At 46.5% G+C, this 19,525-nt stretch overlaps 1 protein-coding gene across 2 annotated transcripts in view; it reads left to right on the top strand.

The window, feature by feature from the left end:
• The first annotated feature begins 13,361 nt into the window (after nt 1-13,361).
• Nucleotides 13,362-19,525, top strand: part of PPP2R2A (protein phosphatase 2 regulatory subunit Balpha) — a 44,368-nt gene continuing 38,204 nt past the window's right edge. Inside the window, exons 1-2 of one of the 2 annotated variants that reach the window (XM_065659426.1) lie at nt 13,362-13,388; nt 16,600-16,663. In XM_065659426.1, the coding sequence (XP_065515498.1) occupies nt 13,374-13,388; nt 16,600-16,663 (79 nt within the window). In that variant the 5' untranslated portion in view covers nt 13,362-13,373. Of the gene's footprint in view, nt 13,389-16,599; nt 16,664-17,814; nt 17,993-19,525 lie in introns of those variants that run through there. The other variant, XM_065659428.1, reaches the window with a different exon arrangement.

Genomic DNA, 19,525 nt, shown 5'->3' with positions numbered 1-19,525 from the left:
AAAGTTCTGTTTGGCCACATGGCTATTTATTGCACAATTCTATTCCACCCTAACTAGGAAAAATCATATCTGAAACTGCCTTAAAGACAAATACTTGGATATCTGCCACCAATATAATCAAGACACCCCCCTGTGATGAAAACCTAGGCTGCTTTCCAGAATACTAGTGCATGCAAGCAGCAACAGCAATTTTTTCCTGCACAGCAGTGACCAACACAACTGGTTCAGGGTAATACTGGAGCCAAGAATACACCTTCCTGAAACAGACATTGACAGCTTGCAGTATCCTCCTCGGAAACAGATTTAGAGCCTCAATTTGGAAAGTTTTAGCCTGTAAAGTCTTTCCCCAATTCTCACCAGCCTTTGCTACTTACACACCATATTTAGATCTCAATTACAAACACTACAGCCTCTTTACAGCACTCACGGTAGACTTAACACAATAGGATCCTCTTTACCAACACATATTTGCACGATTATCAACACAAAAACATTTCTGGGCAAAAAAATTAACCTTATAATACAGGCCTTGAATTTCATCTGCAAATATTGTGAATACCTGACAGAACAAGTAGTCAGAAGGAAATGTTTTATTGGATGCAACGCAGGTAGCAGTATGTCTGACTTTTACTATAGATTTACATTTTCAATGTAAAGTGTACTCAAAACTCTAATAAAAGGCCAAGCAAACCAACTTGTTACACTCCTGTGTAAGAAGAAAAGATGAGTTATTCTAACATTTCTGTGTAACACATCAGATTTTCAGATACTTGTCTCAATAAACAACTTACTTAAGATATTTCAACATGCAAAAGCGTAACATATGGAACAACCACCCTCCTTTAAACACACTTAAGAGTCAGATATAATTAGGTCAGAGCCATAGTGCAGCATATTCAATTAAGTACAGTCTCTATAGCTTTTATCCTGCAGTTTTTAGGTGCCTACAAAGGCTGGAAGTATCTAAGGCTTTGTTCTGTTTTCTAAAGGATGGAGAAAAATAAAAAAGTTTGAAATGAGTTGTGCAAGTCACCTAATAAGAACAAGGATGTAAACCACACTGCTACAAGCCCAATCTTATATGAATCAGCGGAGTACCAGATTTTAAGCTGACACAGAAGCCCACGATGGCGATTGTTAAAACCTTATCTTACAAGCACTACCTGAGTACTTGAACCCTTGCTCCTTGCTACGAGTCAGTGCAATAGCCATGCCCTCATTTACACCAGATTGGACTTCCCTGTGTTCCTCCTCACTTTGCCACCTGTGCTTAAAGTGCCTGCCCTCCAGAGATGAGATGAACTGATGTCAAAGCACGAACTGTTGAGTATCTAATCCAGGAAACACGACACTGCTTACAGGATTATGGCCCCAATAAATACTCCTCCTCTATTCTCATTACATATGAAAAGCAAGAATTTCTGCATCTCCATTTTCTTCTTACCCCCCATCACGGGGGCATGCTCAGATGGGAAAGCAAGGACTGGAGTGTTGAGACTGTTCACAAAAAGAAAAAACAGCAAAACCGATCTAAAAATCCCTACAGAAGCAGACCAGATTTGTTTGAGAAAGTGAGAATTAGGTTAAAAGAAAATGCAGTATTCCACATCCTGCAGCCCACTTGTCCGTTACATCCCCACAGAGCAGCTGAAGTCTTGTATCCAGCAGAGAACACTATACCTGTGATACCTTTATGCCTTAGTTCTCTGTGCAACGGCACCCTTCCTTCCGTTGGCACAAAGCAAGAGACATGACACAGCCATGCTGGTTTAAGTCCCAAAGCCACTCCAACACAACACCCTCCTAGCACCATCCCATTAGCTGGAAATGAGGGAGAAAAAGCAAACAAGAACACACAAAAAGAAAAACCCACCAAAAAACACTTGTAGAAGCGATGATTTATACACAACAGAACATTTATCAATCAGAACAAAGTGGCTACAACCCCGCCTGCAGACACTTCCTGTAATAAAAACCAAACCCAAATTGTACATTTAACGTATTTACTAAGAAAAAGCCCAAGCTAAACCAGAACACTTGTGAGTTGTTATCAACTCGCCTTTCCGCAGGCCTTGGTACCTCAGCACAAGGCTCCTGTACCTACACCCTGGAGAAGCTTTCACTGCTCCTTACTTCACCATTACACCAGTTACAGCGAACACAACCGAATTTACAACCCCGCTTTGCAGACCACCACAAAAAAAAAGGGCAAAAGAAGTATTATTACAACAAAGACAAGGCAGCCCAGCCCGTAACACAGCCTTCGACACACCAGTACAAAAGCCCAGCAGAAAGCACTACACAAAGGCAGGGTCACAGGCTGCAACCCAGGCAAGAACAGAAAACAACTTTAAACATCACAAAAAGCGAATCCCTTCGCACCTCCCTACTACAAGCAACCAAATCATCTCTTACCTGGAAAAGAACCTCAAGCGGTTGAGTTTTGATAAAGAAAAACGCCCTAAAAAGGCAGAACACACACTTTTAGCACCGAGGAGACCATTTTACCTCAGCACCCCGGGCTGCCCTGCCCGGTTCTGGAAGGTTCCGCGGCCCCTCAGCGCTGCCCTCAGCAATCAGCAGCTCAATGGAGGCACCTGAGGCAACTCGCACCTGAGGGAGGTTTTCTCCCTTTCAAACCTTTCAGGCTACCTCTTGTCCCCCGCCCAGCGCAGGACGAGTAACGGGGACGCACTGCTCGCTTTTCCCCCCAGATTCCCCGTCCCAGCGCTATCCGCAAGGCCGGCAGCGGGGGGAGCTGTGCGCTCCTCTGAGGGAGCGGCGCTCGCAGGCACAGCCTCACCTCAAGCCTTTGGTTTTCACCGCGTGCTTCTTGCACGTTTTCATCCTCCCTGTGGGTCCCAGCGTGGGGCAGAAAGGTAAAAGCAAAACGTGCCATGGAGCCTGCAGTGCCAGCCTCCTGTAGCCTCTCCTCCCATCTAACACCCAGCATCCGTGTCAGGTCTCTACCGTGAGGCGCGCAATGGCGGCAGGTTACGGGGTGCACGGCCTGCAGTGCCGCACGAACTGCCCCATGGTGCACATACACACATGGTGCATGCACGCAGCAAGTGAGGTGTTCCCTGCAGAGCCGACTTTCCATGACAGCTTCCTCAGCAGTACCAAGGAAGCGGGGGGCTGGAAGCGGTGCCCAGCTCTTTCTGCCGTTATCGCAGCGCTTCGCGTAACGGGGCAATGAGATCTGACACAGGAGGGCCTGGAGGTGCCGCTGCCAAGCACAAATATTGTCTTAAGGGCCAATTTCCGGGAGCGATTTCAATTTCAAACCTGATTTATTTGGAAGGAAGAGAATTCGAGCCACCTCGTGTCTGCGCTCACTGAGACCCCGTGGAAAAGCTGGACTCGCAGCAGCAGCTCAGAGGGGCACGTTCGAACCCTGTTTCCACAGCTGCAAGCGCATCGGCCAGGCTGCAGAGGTCAGGTTTGTGAAATCTTCCGTAGGTGGCAGCATTACTGCAGAGTTTCAATGAGCGACAGAGCCGAGCGGATCCCTTCAGCATCCATGGAAAGCTCCTTTATGGGGAAAACCCTCGAGGAAGTCGTTGCTTCCCTCCAGCGCTGCCACCCAGCACAGGCAGCCACGCAACCCTGGAGGATGCGCTAAAGAGAAGTCCAGTAGAAAGGCTGTAATTGCATCCAAACAAGGCTTAATGATGAACTGGATATGTGTATTGCTAACTTACAGTTTTTATAGGCCTGTTATTACCAGCAAAGTCAGCCTTTACTTTCAGAGCTTTATTGTGAGAGTCAAAGGGCATATTTTTGCCATAAGTGTCATCTTTGGGTGTCTTTCTTTTGAAGGATTCAGTTCTTTCGAAGCACTGCTGTGTTACAAGAAATGTGCTGCATGAAATAGCTCTCAGGTTGGACAGAATGTGGTAATTCTCACATCCCTCCATTATATGCCTGTATTTTATCCTATGGACTGTTTAACAGTTGGTGTAATCCCTCTGAGAAGCTATTAGCAGCCACCATCAAATTAGGGTTCATGTAAAGCACTGGCTTAACCACAGCCTGAAGCTCCCTGCTTATACCCATAGTGCAAGTGGCAACAGCAGGCTGCCTCTGACTGCACTGCTAGCACATCCCATACCATGCTCTGAGGAAAACATAGCATCTTCTGTGTGCTTGGGAATCACTTACTTGCTGATGTTGGGGGAAAGGAAGAGATCAACACAGCCACTCTTCTCTTTTTACAGCTGTTTCACATGTAAATAAGCCTTCCCTGAAGCAGAAAGATTGACACTTCACTAGAGTACACCAATACTCTGAAAATACTGCTCCAACAGCTAGTGTATATTCTTACAGCCAAATAAACCTGTACATAGCGGGTTGGATTTGACTTATGAGCAGCCCTTTCTGGGGGTCATCACCCAGCAAAGATTTCCAGGGCTCATTCTTTACTTTTTCTGCTGTCCCTATGAATAAAAGGATGTATACAGGGCGGATAGAGGTGATGAGGAGGGGAAGGAGTATATAATTTCAATCATCACCTTTCAGGTGCTTGGAAGATAAACAATCAGTGGATATATTTCACTGCATGTCTACTATGAGAGTAAAATGTAGCTTTATCATTTATATGGATCAGAAGCTCTCTTGGGATAATGGAGGAGCAAAGTAATGTGTCTTTTCTCAGTTGAAAACATGACACAGTAGAGCTGTGTAAAACATCTTGCACCCAGAACTGAAGGGGTAGCAATGAACCAGCAGTGACTCATGCGTCTAGCTTTGATTTAGAAGTTAAACCGGCGCTGTTATGGAAGACCTCTGTAAAGGCAAGTGAAAAGTGATAAAATGCTTTTTCTACTCTTCAGCTCACCTCTTGCAGCCAATTTCTTTCCCGTTTTATGCATTATCACATACGGATTTCTGAAGTCAGTCTTTTCACAGCACTGGAGAAGAATCCTGGACTGTGAAAACCTCACTGGAATGAAGACCACTACTTGCAGTATTCTAAAGCAATTAAATACTCATTTTGAGTTTCAGCCTTGCAAACAGCAGTTATGTGCCCCCAACATCCATATAACAGGCATTGGAGTGCTCTGAAGCTTATCATCGCTGCCAGTGCAATCACGCAGCAGTCAAAGACTCTAGAAACTGATTTTCCTCAGCTACCCAGGCCATTGCTTAATCACCTTCATAGGTGCATGTGATTTGGAATTCCTGCTCACCCTTTTGCACTGTGTTTTTGGATACGGGTATAAAAATGTCCCAAAGGAAGCTGCCTTTTACCTTACTGCTGCTGCTCCAGATCTGCCTCCTCTGGTTATGCTTTTGCTTCCCTCTCTTGGCTGATGTCATCGTTAGAAATAAGGAGAAAAATGCAAAGTGTAAAAGTAAAATACTTTTAGAGAAGGCTATGGAAAAGACACTCCCTCTTCTACAAGCCATATTGGCTCATCATTTGACAACTGAGACTTACAATAGAAATTACCCAGAACTTGTGAACTCCCGTCTCAAACCTCCTTGCCATCCTGCTACAGCCAACACTGTCCACATTCCAAATGTTAACCTTAGGTACATCAAGGACAAATATCCTGAGTTGCTCTGAAGAGCTTGGAAGTATTCCTGAGGGACAGTATTAACTGAAATGCCGCACACCTTTTGGAACATATGAATGGGAGAGACCTGACCAAGCCTGGTTTATTTGTATTTATTTGGGGGGGACCCGAAACAGATTTCAAAGGGGAAAGAATGGGAATTTTTCCACTTGGATTTTCCTTTGAAGCACTGAGAAATTTGTCAGGCCCTATCTCAGACAATCACAGCTCAACATCAACAGGAAACCTCCCACAGATTCCCATTTTGACAATGACTGGTTTATGTTTTTACTATACAGGTCTGAAAGTTTGTTATAACTTCTCTAGGCTTCCCTCCTGTTTCACAGCATTTGAACAAACAGCCCACATTCCCACTATCAATAAGGGGATGTTTGCATTTTTCCTGTCAATTCCCCTAAAAATTAGGGGGAAAAAAAATGCTGATTGTTTTGTTTTCATGACTCTCCAACATAACATCATAGAATCATAGCCTGGTTTGGGCTGGAAAGGACCTTAAGATCATCCAGTTCCACCCCCCTGCCATCGGCAGGGACACCTCACACTAGACCATATCATCTTCTTGCCAGTCTTCTTCTCAGTCTCCTCCCCACTTTACTGATTACACTGAAATCCCCTCTTTTAAAAACTGACCTGAAACAAATTGCCTTTCCTATTTTAGCGCATTTTCCCAGTCTTTTCTAAAGGCCGGGAATCTCTTCTCCCATGACCCATTAATACTCCAAAGGGCAGCTCGTATCTGTCACATCGATTAGATCAGCGCTCTGAGGTAAGCAAAATTCAGGGAATGATGACAAATTGATTTTTGTTTTCTTAACAGAAATTGCAAAACACAGGGAGGACACAATTCATTGTTGTCTGCATCCACACACTGAACTTCATTAACTATTTAACTGAACAATGAATTCATGCTGCTAGCAAAACGTGCTCTGGGGCATGCCATCCATTCCTCCTCTTCTCCTCCCCTCCTCCATGCAACCACTCAAGTTTTATCTCCACAACAACACAGAAGCCTCGCTTTGTTACAGCTGCAACACTGGCGTCATTGACTGGAGTGCTCATGCGTCCAAAAATAACCAAGCAAGTGTCCACTCTCTTTGGCGCCATCCAGCAGCATGGCCTCCGGCTTGGCACATCCCTGGAAATTCTACACCTTCTCAGATGGGAATTAAAACCCAAGATCCTGACTCCTTGCACACATTTAAAGGGACATTTCCTTCACACATTGACTATTTCGGAAGAGCTTTTGGTACCTGCATTTCTTAGCAAAAATTGTTCAAAGAGTACTTTTCTTTGTTCTTGGCCAAATTCCACAAAGGGTAATTACTCCCTACCTTGAATGTGCCAGTTTTAGATGATGGTTTCATTTGGTTTCCTTTCACAGTCTAACAGCACATAAAATCCTACCCAGCACATGTTTTTAGATGGAGATCCAAAGGAACTTCAGGTTTTATTTAGTAAATAGCAATTATAAAGTCATTCACGGAGCAAAGAGAAGTCGGGCTCCTTAAGGTTAAGTGCAGTGAGATAACCCAACTGCATGAACCTCGCTGAAGAAGCCATTGTTGTTCCTGCTCTTAGAAAAAAGGAAGGAAGAAATGGGAGGATTTGCTGAGCTCATGCATAAATGGGAAACAGAAGAGAGACGAAAACCCAGATCCCTGAAGTTCCTTCTCAGTCTTCTAGTGAAGAACTTACCCTTGATTCTTATAAAGAAAGACTATGGGGCCAATCCCTTTTTGATCTGTGCTGTAATCTTTTTCACTAAGGAATTTCAAAACCTCTTGACACGCATCAGAACCCAATGAAGAACACCACTGTTTACCAATGCACACAGCTGAACCCTTTTTAGGAGGCCTAGAAACATTAGACACTGGGAAAAAACAAAGGTCTGATGGTTTATTACTGCTGTCAACAGACGTCCTAGGCATGTTGGAATGCTCCTCGTGGAGATCTCGGTTTGAGTTGTCTCATGGCCAAACCCACATTTCTAAATGCAGGGAGTAACACTGGATAAACATCCTTCTGGTTCAGCAAAGTTACAGCAGTCAGGTTGGGCCCTGTGGATGGCATTTTCCAACCCACCCTTTATTGCTTCTCCAGCCTCCTCTTCCAGACCAATGGCACATCAGTTGCAGAGGATTTAGGTGGTGCATCCAGAATGGATACATTTCTGAATTCACTCACAACAACAGCGCTATCCTCATAAATAAACCATCACAGTCACAACAGAAGCAAGGCACTTATTCCATGGGAGCCCCATTTGATTTGGAGCACTGTGCATCACATCATCCCTGCTGTGTGGATGGCAAGCACCACTCTGGAGTCAGCAGCTTCCTACGACTTGGGAGGGAAGGAGTGGCCAGGCTCTGTGGAACTGCAAATTTGGCAACCCTGGATGAAACCAGTGCTACACCCAGGCTGCTTCCAGCAGTTGTGCTGATGCTGGCACTACGCAGGGGAATCAGAAGAAACGGCAAGCAGAGAAGGAATCTATTTCAAGCTGCTGCAGGAAACACCTCTGCAAATCAGCACTGCAGCCTCATTGCCTGCGATGGCTGGTGTTAATTTCTTGTGGCAGATCCGAAGTCCAGTTGTCTCATTGTCATTATTGTTCTAAAAGGACAATAGAGAGATAGTGCTTTAAGCAAACAATTGCCTCCTTGTACAATGTTCCATCTGACACAAGCAGAGGAACACTGAGCAGAGACATGGCCAAGAAATGAGAAAACAGGGAAATGAAAGTGAGTACAGAGGTGACCTAAAAAGTAAAAGGATCTTTTTGCACAGATTTGATAACAACTTTGTTGTGTCATCATTCTGCTGAGGATCCCTAAGGAATCTACCTGCCTCCATAGTGTTGGGTGGGAGCTGGCAGAAAAGATTTGAGTTTTACATTTTGCTCGTGTGTTCTGTGGAAAGCAAAGCTTTCCAAGCTTTGAAATGCACTTTTTTACAGTGTAGTGAAAAACTAAGGCCTTTCAAAACCCTTTTGTTCTTGTTTGGCAAAGGACAGAGAAAGAAAGACTGAGTCTTTGCTGATGGTGGCCAGCAACAACTTTAATTAGGGCACTGGTTTGCAATGTGACAGGCCAAGTTCAAGATCTTGGAGAGAATCAAGCAGAACAAGAACTTAAATTGAGTCTTTTGGGAGAAACGTTTATGAGGGAAAAAATCAAATGAAAACATTGCACTTTGCCTTCTTATCTGAGGTAATTTCACGGAAATCACATCCTTTGAGTAAAATGTTATCCTTAATTTTGTCTCCAGGTATGGTACCACATAACTGCCATAAAGTGTTTGAATAAACTCACTGTCGTGTTCAGTATTGATAAAAGCTGCTCGAGCATGCTCTGAGAAACCAAGCACTGTTTTGCTGAGGCCCAAATGTTCCATTAGAATCACTGCAGGCTGCAGCTCCATGAACTTTCACCCTTTGCTGTCCCGGGTGTATTGTTCTGCCCCTTTCCTTCTTGTGAGTATATGTAACTGCAGCACTGTTTAGTGAACCAGAGCACTGAACTGTGCTACTGTGAGAAGCATCGATGCAATCACAGCCCCCCTTCTGCTGCATCTGGACTGCCCAGCACTGATCAGAACAACCAGAGTGTTGTTTCTGCAGGGGCTGTGGAGGAAGAAGTGTCTGATTCCTTTGGCATGGAAGCCAGTACCTTGCTTAGCATGATACAGAGATGTGGATTATAAAGGCTTACGGTGTTTAGCAGCAAGAGAGTTATCCTGGCAGTTTTGTGGGAAGTCAGATATCCTGGGAACCCCCCGTAGCTGCTCAGTGAATGGATGTTCTCGGTAATTTCCTGTCTCCTATTGGAAACACAACTGATAAGCTTGTTGATTTTATAGAGCCCCTGTAGAGTCCAGGGAACTTCCACTTTGTGGGAAAGATTTCTCGTTGATGTCCAGTTTGGACTGGACAAAGTTTTGGAAAGATGAAATTTCTCTTCACTGTTTTATTTTTTTTCCTACTTTTTACTTTAGTGACCATAAAGGAAAAATAATGGAACTGCAGAAACAGTTTTACCCAGTGGTACTGCCAGGAATAACACACCTAGCGCCATGCAAGCTCTCAATGTGCTGTTAAGCAAAGTAAAAGGAGTCAACCTGAACCCCGTTTGAACAGTTAAGCCCTGCACTAGTGGCTCAGATGAACTCATTTCACTTTGCATGCAACACACCAGGCAATCGGTATGTGACTAATCATTGCACCTCGGTGCAGTGACTTGTCAGACGTATCAACTGGGTCCTGTGTCCTCGTGTGACCATGCTCGAAATTCCTCACAGTTTACATGGGTGGCTCTTTATGAAGATATCTGGATGCCTTTTGGATCTGTCTGTCCCTGTTTACTGTGCATTGCATCATTACATAGATACGCTACGTGAGTATTAAAACCTCTGCAGTTCTTACTCGAAGATAAATGCTGATACTTACACCTGTGTACAAATCACGACCAAGATTTCCCTCTTTGTATTTCAGCAACACATCCTGCTCACCTGTCAACACCCCATTCTAAAGGTGTTGGCAGGGTCTGTATGGAAAGCCTGATCTAAATGTCACTGCAACTAATGAAGATCTGTCTGTCCCGACTTCTGTGAGAGCAGGCAAAATGCACAACATACTCAAACCTAATTCATCTTTGTGCTAGGCCAGTGATAACATTCCTAGTCCTGAAATGAACGTTATTGCATATCCCCATCGAAAGGAACACTGCAGCAGTGCTTGTAGCAAGGACAGTTCAGGTTTGCATGCCCGCTCTTTGCCTGTGTCGGAGAAGGCACCAGCTCCCCCCTCCAGGACTCTGAAATCAGTGTTTGATGATAGAACGATGAGAAGGTGAGAGTGTAATTATAGATCCTAAGTGGCTGAGGTGCTCCAATGCCAAAACGTCTTCGGGTTGTGAATGTTCCCTCTCGGAGACTTGACCTCCAGGAGGGAATGGAGCACAGTATCTCCTGTGTTTGTGCAGCTGGGGTAACCCACACAAAGAAGAGATTTTGATGAAACTAGAAAAAATAGCAGTGCCTCATGGGAGGGGGAGTGGAAATCCACTTTTCCACTTTTTTTCCCTTCTTGCCATTTAAGCTGCTTAAGGGAGGTTTGGTAACAGGCAATGGTTTCATGAGTTTTCATTTTGTAATTACGTGTTGGAAGAAAACTGAGTTCTAGAAACATTTCCATGGATCCTCGCGTGTGCTAACTCTCAGACTCTATCTGTAAACTCTAGGTAAAGGAGAGGGTGAGAAACCTGAGGTGAAGTCATACTTCTTAGGAGCCTGGACTTTCACCTTTCCATGCTGCTGTTAGCAGGCCACGTTACTGCAGGTTCTCCCTGATTAAAGTAGGATGGTGAGATAGCAAATGGGATTCATCACCTACACAGTCATTTACATCGATACAAAGAATGCGCCCTAAAAACCTCAGGATCTCTACCATGACTGCAGGCAGGGCTGTCACACCTCCAGTCTCTGTGCTTCCTCAGTATTCCCAGCCCAACACCATCATCTGCTGGTTCCAGGACTCTTCACATCAGACACAACTTTGCCAGGCACCTGCATCTGGTACGTGGGGTCTCAGGGCACAAGAGGCTGCCATACTGCTCAACAGTGGCTTCTACTGCGGGCCCAGCACACAGAAGAGCCCTCCTAAGGAACACGTCCTCCTCAGCCGTAATCTTCTCAGACTCTTCGCTTGCAGGTGTGCTCCCTGCTTCCCAAGGGGAAAAAAGAACCTAAGAAACCTGTTCACAACCGGGCTAAATGCGGCCACAGTGTGTGTGAAGGGTGGCAGAGCAGACCGCCTGGCCACAAATCACACCAGACAATGGCTACTGCTTGTGAGGCTACATTTCCTTCTATCCCTGCTCAAGCATCTGCTTTGCATTGTTACAATGAGGAAAACAAAGGCTCTGCATGTGCACTGCTGCCTTGGGCCCCCAAAGGTCCCTGGTCCTCAAAGCAGGGTGAGGAAATCACCTCAGACAAGTAGCCAAGTTGATTCCAAGCCTGTGTGCTATGAGCTGTTTTTAAAGCATGTTATAAATGTTTTAACTGCAAGGCTGCTGCTAGGAACTAGTTCAGTGCTATCATCCCCACTTTATTTCCAATTAAAAAATAGGAACAGAAAGCATTTGCTCAAGGTCTCCAAGGGAATCAACAACACAGCAAGGATTAGAACTAAGGATTTCCTGTCCGATCTGCAAACCACACCTCTCTCCTGTTTACAATGTGAACTTATTCCCTAGCAGAAAAGCCATGTGAATGGAACAATTCATTCTGCTATTTCAGCCTCCCTTCCTTCCCTTCTCAGTTCATTCCTGGCCTTGCCTTCCAAGCCCGTTACCAGCAGAACTGTGTGACAAAGCAAGCAAAGAATGTTTTAGAACAGTTTCAGGTGCGAATACTTGAATCGTGTTTGTGAAAGGAGAGACAGTTTGAAACACATCAAAAATAGCTGAGAAATACATGCTTTCGTTAAGGAAAAATGAAACCAAAAGATAAATGAGCTTGAACATGAAGGAGTATGTTAATGAATTACTAAAGCAAATCATGCCAGTTACCTGCACACGTCATGTTTTGCACAGGACTCAAGCAATACCAGAGTGATAGTGTTACTGCTCAGAGTAAGTTACTACTAATACTTCCACTTGTAGTTTACCTTAAGTGCATTTTAAAGAGAGAATATTTCTAGGCTCCTTGCATTTGCTTTCCTTTTCTGTTTTTGTTTCATTTTAGAAGTCACTTTTCAACATTTCCCTCTGGGATCAAAAGCTAAAATCTCCTTGGAAAAATAAGCTGAATTCCTTATGTCTTTTTCTGATTCCAGGTCTTAGGACATCAGCCTCTTCACACCCTTTATGTACCAGGAGAAGTCAGCAACCCCAAGCTGACTGAAAGAACAAGACTCACCTAGAGCAGCAGGAAGAATGCTTGCGTTCAAAGCCTACAGTGGCATTTTATTCCACATTATGTATTTAATCATCGCTTCCCACAATCCATGTTTTTTGAGGAACATTTCTCCTGGCAAAGTCAGATCACTGATGTGCTAAGTTTCTACATGCTGTTAGCACCATACAGAGCTGGCAATTAACTTCTTAGTGCAAAAGGCTAGTAAAATTACAGGCTTCTTCAAAGTACAAAAACATGATTCCAAGGAGCTGATGGTAATCTCTTTGGATCAGCTGGCTTTTTATCTCTGTTTCAGTAACAATGGCTTCAGTGATACATACAAGATAACTACAGGGCTTGAGCTAAGCCTTACAATTACACATCCCTTCTGACATAAACCTGTGCAGGTATAATTCTTCCAGCTCATAGTGACAGATAATAGCTCATTCGTTTCATTAATGCATAGCAGTACTTTGTCTTAGTAAATCTAAACCAGAAGATGCTAATCCCCACTGTGAAAAATAACAGGGAAATCCTACAGAAGGCAGTGCTCTTAACACACTTGCTTTCAACTTCCTGCTTTTGTGAAGCGAAATTGTATCGCAGAAGACTGAGGCTACTCTTTCACTTATTTAGATCACCTATAGAGGTTTGTTAGGAAGGAAAAATGAAGCCTTCTGTTCCCTCAATAACACTGCAACCCTTCCCCAGAAAGAAATGTTTGTGTATAGAGGCCATAAGAGTTTGGAGATTTCAAAATACCCCAAACCAAACCCATACAAGGCCCTTTGCAGTTATGTATCTTGGCTCCTCCCCTTCCTTCAGTGTACCCATAAAGGTGGTGAGGACCAAAGGAGGTCTTCTCACCTGTGAGTTCCTCTGTGCTTCTTAGAGATGCAGCATGTATCAGTTAAGTCTATGCATGAAGTGCTTTCTTGCCTCCCAAGATAGCTTTTTATTGTAATTGTTGCTGTTATGTTCCTTTCATTGAGCTCAATTTATTCAGAGAGACAGAAGGTTATTAATTATTCCCTTTCTAAAGGCTAATAGGAGAAGGGAATCTTAATACTTGTGAAAGTGTTCTCTGGGCATGGAATTACTGGTTTTGCTCTATCTTGCTGTTGTCACTGCTGCAAAGAACCTGGGTTTTTTCTTTAGAATGGTGAAAAGTGGGGCTGGAAAGGACTAAGGCATCTCTTACCCTTAGGCAGGGAGCAGCTCTACTTAGACTATTCCCAGTAGGAGGTTATCTAATCTGCTCTTAAAACTGCCTGTTAGTGGATGTGCTGCTGAGTTCTGTGGCAATGTAGTTCAGTGTTTAATCTTTCTTGCTAGAATAAAAAGACTTTGTGAGTGCCTTGCGTTCATGGTGCTTAGTTCAGGATGACTGTTCTCATTTTGTTTCATTTTTGGTTTATTTCCTACTGCTGGTAGGTTCCAGAGTTCCAAATTATCCTGAGGTGGAAGACTCACAGTGCCAGGTTATCCTGAAGGATGTGTTTTGTTAACTGCAGCTTCTATGTTACAGGAAGAGCTAAATCTAAGTCTTGTGAATCCCCTGTCTCATGGCTGCAGTTTTAATGTCAGTGGGATTGGTGGCTTCTCTTGGGCTTTCTTTGGCCTCACCCTCAAGTAGAACTAACCAGAGTTTGTAAAAAACATAGTTAAGAAGTTTAAAATAAGAAAAATGTAATTTTTCTATACACCTCAAGTTACCCCTTTTTCTTAGTTTTTAACCCCAAAATAATAGGATATCGTCTAGATGAAAAATACTTGGTTTCCTCCCTCCAAACAGGTGATTCCTCTCTACCTCTAAGGCCTTTTTCCTTCTTTTCCCCAGGTCTTGTTTTCCCTGTATCCTTGCACGTATTTTTGCACTTGCTTTAAAGTAAACCTGCCAAGATTCAGGTCCATGAATCCTGTACAAATTGTGCTTAAAGAATCCATTAGACTAATATATTGCAAACTGGGGTTTCAATTGTTGTAATTCAGACGTGCTCTAACCAAATCAGCTTCAGAGCTGGTTTTAAACCTGTCTTGCAAACTACTTCTGTAATGAACATAAGGAATTCTTCCCAAGTCTAATTGGCTCTTCTGTTTGCTTGCAGCAGGCTAAGGTTGAGAAAAAGCCTTAGTAATTTCTATGAGAAGATTCTGAGGCTTCCCCTTGTAATAACAGAGCTTTAACCCAGTGAACTTCGCGTTTCTGAGATGACACAAGCTACTTCTTTACCAGAATCAGTGAGGTGTTGTGTCACAGGTTTGCTCAGTGGTTACAGAACCATTGCACAGGCCTGTGACGTTGTTTGCTTTGGGAAATGGTTCTTTAGAAAATCACTGCCAGTTGCAAAGTGAACTGAAAGTCATGAACCATCCTCTTCTGCTTTTGATCACTGCTCATACTCGACTGATGAGGGGAGGATGATGTTTTGTGCCCCTTCTGAGTATTATTGCCCCAACAGCACAGATACTCACAACTGCCAGAAACTTTCTCCCCTTTCCAAAAATGAAGACCAGTGACTTTGGTGGAACTGCTCTAGTGACGTAGGGTGCAGTGTTTGTCTTTGCAGTGTTCAAGTTTAGGATAGCAAGGCAGGAACTGGAACTGCTTAAGCCTTTGTTTAAACCTTGGTTTTAGCTGAACATCTCTGGCCACTGGGGCTTTACAGGTGGGTGAAAATGAATGCAGGTTGAGTAAATACTGTCAGAAAACTCAAATGAGAGCTGCTTGTGGCCACAGTGTGCTCCTGGCTCTGCAGCAAGTGTGAAGGACCTGCCTGAGTGAGGCTGGTGTGGATGTGACCTTAGGTCAGAGGGGCTCAGCCTGGGAGCCTGCCGGAAGCTCATTGCAGAGGCGGGGGCTGCCTGACCTTGCGTTCAGCATGAACTCAATGTGGCAGCATTAAGGTGTGAGTCAGCACTGTTTTGATAATGACGGCTAATGAAGAGACAATTACCTGGAATGAGGAATGGGGAAACACGGGGTGAATATGAGTGAACATTTTCTAGGAGCAAAGGCTGTGAAACGCTCTGCCAAAAAGCAGTGGAAAACTCTCAGTGAGGCTCTTCAAGCTGGACAGTGAAGCACAGAGGAGAAGGCTGCAGGGAATTGCGTTGCCCTGAATTAAGCTGGAGGTGACCCCAGATTGCTCAGCTACTACTAAATACCAGTGATAATTTTGGTGATAATTACTCCCTTTATTTCTAAACTGAATTGTTGTAATTCATGATAGCCTTGTCTAACGGGTCAAATCACTGGGAAACTGAAGCAGGTACAAAGTGAGCTGCTGACAGAGTTCTTTGAGGCCTTGGTTGGTTGATCAGTGATCTGACATTAATAGATGTTTTATTGGCTGCCAGTCACATTTTCCATGTTGAGGTTTAAGCTGTTCTAACTGAGCTCCTGATTGATGCTGCTGTGAACTGGCCACTCTCTGTGTTCTGCGCTGCCCTTTAACAAATGCAACCTGAGAGGCTTTTCTGTGGAGGACTTGTGTTGTGTGAATTAACAAGTGAACACCCACACGGTGATTGTGATTCCCCAGATGTCTTACTAATTACCCAGGCTGTGATTTAGTGTTATTTATTATACTTCATTATACTCTGTAGCTCAGTTAGTTCAAAATAAAACCCTGAAATGCTGGAATTAGGATCCATCCTTCTGGCACCATGATATTAAATCTTTTCTAAGAGGGATTTTGTTTTAATTATAAGGTATATACTAAAGCTTCATTAATTTCTATTACAGAGCTAATTGCAGGTCTGATTGCCTTTTGTTTTTTTAAGCAACAAGTCCTTGAAATGATGCTCATCCTACTCTGAAGGCCAAATTCTGCAGTAATTGTACAGAGGCAATGGATGAATTGGACTTGACTTTACATGGTGGCAGGCCAATTCTGTTGGGGTTGAAAAGGATGTTTTTGAGGAATCCTGACAAATGAGGAATGCAGCTTTCCTTCCCAGTCTGGTGTTGCCTAAACATAGCCACAAACATGTAGAACTGAGTGAATTTGCTCTTGACCTCTGGGAACCGTGGACCTGGGTGTTAGTGCTGGCGTGATCCCAGAAGATCCCGTCTCGGTTGTGACTGCTTCCCAACTTGTGCTGTGCCTGGTTTCAGATCTTTGGACTGCTCGCAAAACGGACTGAGCAAAGCACTTGGTTCCTGAGATTCCCAAACTTGGGTGAGTTGCCCTGGAATGCCCTCTCTATGCCAAGTCCTTTTTCAACCATTGCTCTTGTTTCCGAGATTGATTGTATTTGCAGGTGTAGAGGTAAATCTGCGTTTGTCCACAGCACTTTTCAACGTGGGGATTGCTGGCGCCTGTTTGTGTGCGTGAGTGGAGGTGTTCAACTCCTGCAGTTCCGTGGTTTGGGCTGCACTTGAGTGTAACTCCGTGCTCCTTCGGCTCTTTGGTGTGTTGAGCTGGAAATGCAGCTGGTGCAGGTGATGACTTGGGAGACTTGTTCCAGGGCACACGGCGAGGTTGTGGCAGCGCTGGGTTTGCAGGATGAGCTCATGAATGTCCCAGTGAAATCTGGATTAACAAGCTCTACCCAGCCTGAGGAGAAAGAAGACGTTTGCACAAACATCTGTGCAGGGAAACTGATGACTTTCACAAGATCTTAAATAGATTGTACTGAATCAATTATCCGAGTCCTGTGTGTGAACCACAGCTGAGGCTTCGACTGGGACCCAGCGAGCTAAGAGGGAGCCTTCATCCCTTCCGAGCCAGCAGGAGCGGAGCCAAGCTGGGCTCTGCTGGAAGCCTTCCTTTGTAGATCTCGCTGGCTGTCAGCGTGAGAGGTGGCGGAGGCTAAAAATGGCTCGGGGCACGGCCGGGTGTATGCGGGGAATAGCAATGAGAGCGGCAAAGCCGCGCCTGGGCTCTCCAGTGAAACCGGAGCCCGAGCCTGCAGACGTTATGGAGAGCGTCCAAGAGGGCGGAAAACGCGCATCAAGCAGGTTCTGCGGCCGCGGGAGGCAATGGCAGAGGAGGAAGTGCGGGAGCGGAGGAAAGGGGAGGCCAAAACCGAACCCCGGCGGCAGGGCGGGGGTGCAGCGGGGGGGAGCACCGGGGGGATGGGGACCCGGCAGGAAGGTGCCCGCCCCCTCCCCCCCCGGGTGAGCCCCCGGCGCCGCGGCTGCCCCCGCCCCACCGCGGGGGTGCTGCCCGGGGCGCGGGCCGGCCGCGGCACCCGCCATGACACCCGGCCCTACGGGGGGCGGCGAGGGACCCTCGGCCCCGCCCTCCGCGGAGCGCCGCCCCGCCCGCCCCGGGTGACGTCACCCCCAGCTCGGCCGGCGCCATTTTGAAAGTGTAGCGTTCGGGGGGGGGCCGGAGCGAGGCGCGGAGCGGGGGCAGCCCCGGAGCGGAGCCGGCCGCACCCCCGCCGCCATCCGCCGCCATCCGCCCCCCGCCGCCGCCCCCCGCTCGGCAACGGCGGCTCCGCCGCGCAGCGCCGAGCCCGCCCGACCCGCCGCGGCCGCTATCGCGAGCCCAACATGGCAGGTAAGGGGAGGCTGCCCCCGCCGTGCACCGGCCCCGGCCGCCGCCGCCGGGCGGGGAGGGGAGGGGGGGCTCAGGTGAGGCTGCGGCAGCGGCCTGCGCCCGGGAGACGGGAGATGGGCATCGGGCGCCTCCGGCCCGGCCCGCCGGGGCTGCGTCCCCCGCTCCGGAACGCCGAGCCGCCTGCCCCTGCCTCCGCCGAGCCGCGCTGCCGGCGCCTGTGCTGGCTCCCGGCCCCGCTGCCCCCGTTCCGCCTGCGCCTTCCTGGGTTTCATTCCTTTATTTTTCCCCGTTCTGGGAAATGGAGCTTTCCTCCCACCCACCGCTTCCTCCTTCCCTGCTTCAGCGGGGGGGAAAAGGCAGGCATGGCAGCAGCAAGGCGGAGGGGCTGGGCTGGGGGCAGCGGGTGTGTGGAAGTTGGGTGTGCAGGAGGGTTCAGGCGGGGGGGGTCTCTGCCTCTTTCGGTTTGTATTGTGCTCGTTCGCTGCATTCATTCTCAGGTGGAGTTAGGAAGGAGCGTGCAGAGGTGCTGCTGTGCACGGCGAGGTGCTGGGGGTGCAGACGTGCCTGTGTCCAGAGCGGGGCTGCACCCTTCCGTAGGGAGCAGCTTCTGAGCGCCTGCAAACGAGACTCAAATTGGGCACAGGATGTAATTAAATAACACAGGTCTTGCTGTGTTCTCTGTCTCATTCCTTCCTGTGCCTGCTCCCCATTTTGCATCCTGGAGTGCTCTTCTCGCTAGGCTGGAAGTGTGTCTGCATAAGGCATCTCTTCCTTCTTACTTCTCCTTGCGATTTCTTCGCTTGGAGATGTATTCATCCCCCTCCTCTGCAAATGAATTGTCTTTTCAGCGCTTTGCGCTTGGAGGAGCGAGCAGGGGAGGCTCGGGTAGGTTTGTGCTTTGCCTTTTCCCCCTACACCATATGCCCATGCTCCACCCTCCTCCTCTTTTTGTTTCGGGAGGGGGGGAAGTGCCAACTCGGTTCAAGTAAATTGTATGAAAAAGAGAATTTTGGCCTTGTGTGGAAAGAGCAGTGATTTTCCTTAAAGCTGCCCCCTTCAAACGCTTCCATGGTGCCAGCTGCTGTCTGACAAATGAAGAGGTTGGAGAGAGGCAGGCAAATAGCTTGTATGGGATTTGGGGGAGAGGTGTGCGTGGTAAACCTTCCACTGCAGCTGCAGAAGGCATCTTGACATCTCTCGCATAGATACTTGCACTCGCCTTCACCTTCTCAGGTGATGCAGCTTGAATGTCTGTAATCCTTGAGAGAAGAAGCCAAGGGAAGTAAAAACTGCAGATTGGGCTCTGATGTGTTCCAGCACTTCCTGACCCCCTTAGACCTGGTCCATGCTGGAAAGATTATTTGGGGGCTTCCGATTTCCTTGTTTTTTGACTTCTTTTCCCCCCTTAACTTAGAGTGAAAGAGGGAAGAAGCCCCTTCTGTATTCTTTGTGATCCCCAAAGCCGTACAGAGCTCTGGATTAATGTGTAGCTGCCATCTGTTGCTCAGCCTGGTTGAATTGTGTGGAGGAAAA

This window comes from Lathamus discolor, chromosome 22, assembly GCF_037157495.1.
Source record: "Lathamus discolor isolate bLatDis1 chromosome 22, bLatDis1.hap1, whole genome shotgun sequence".
Lineage (NCBI taxonomy): Eukaryota > Metazoa > Chordata > Aves > Psittaciformes > Psittacidae > Lathamus > Lathamus discolor.
The sequence above is the reverse complement of the archived record's forward strand: the minus strand, read 5'-3'. Positions and strand labels throughout refer to the sequence as shown.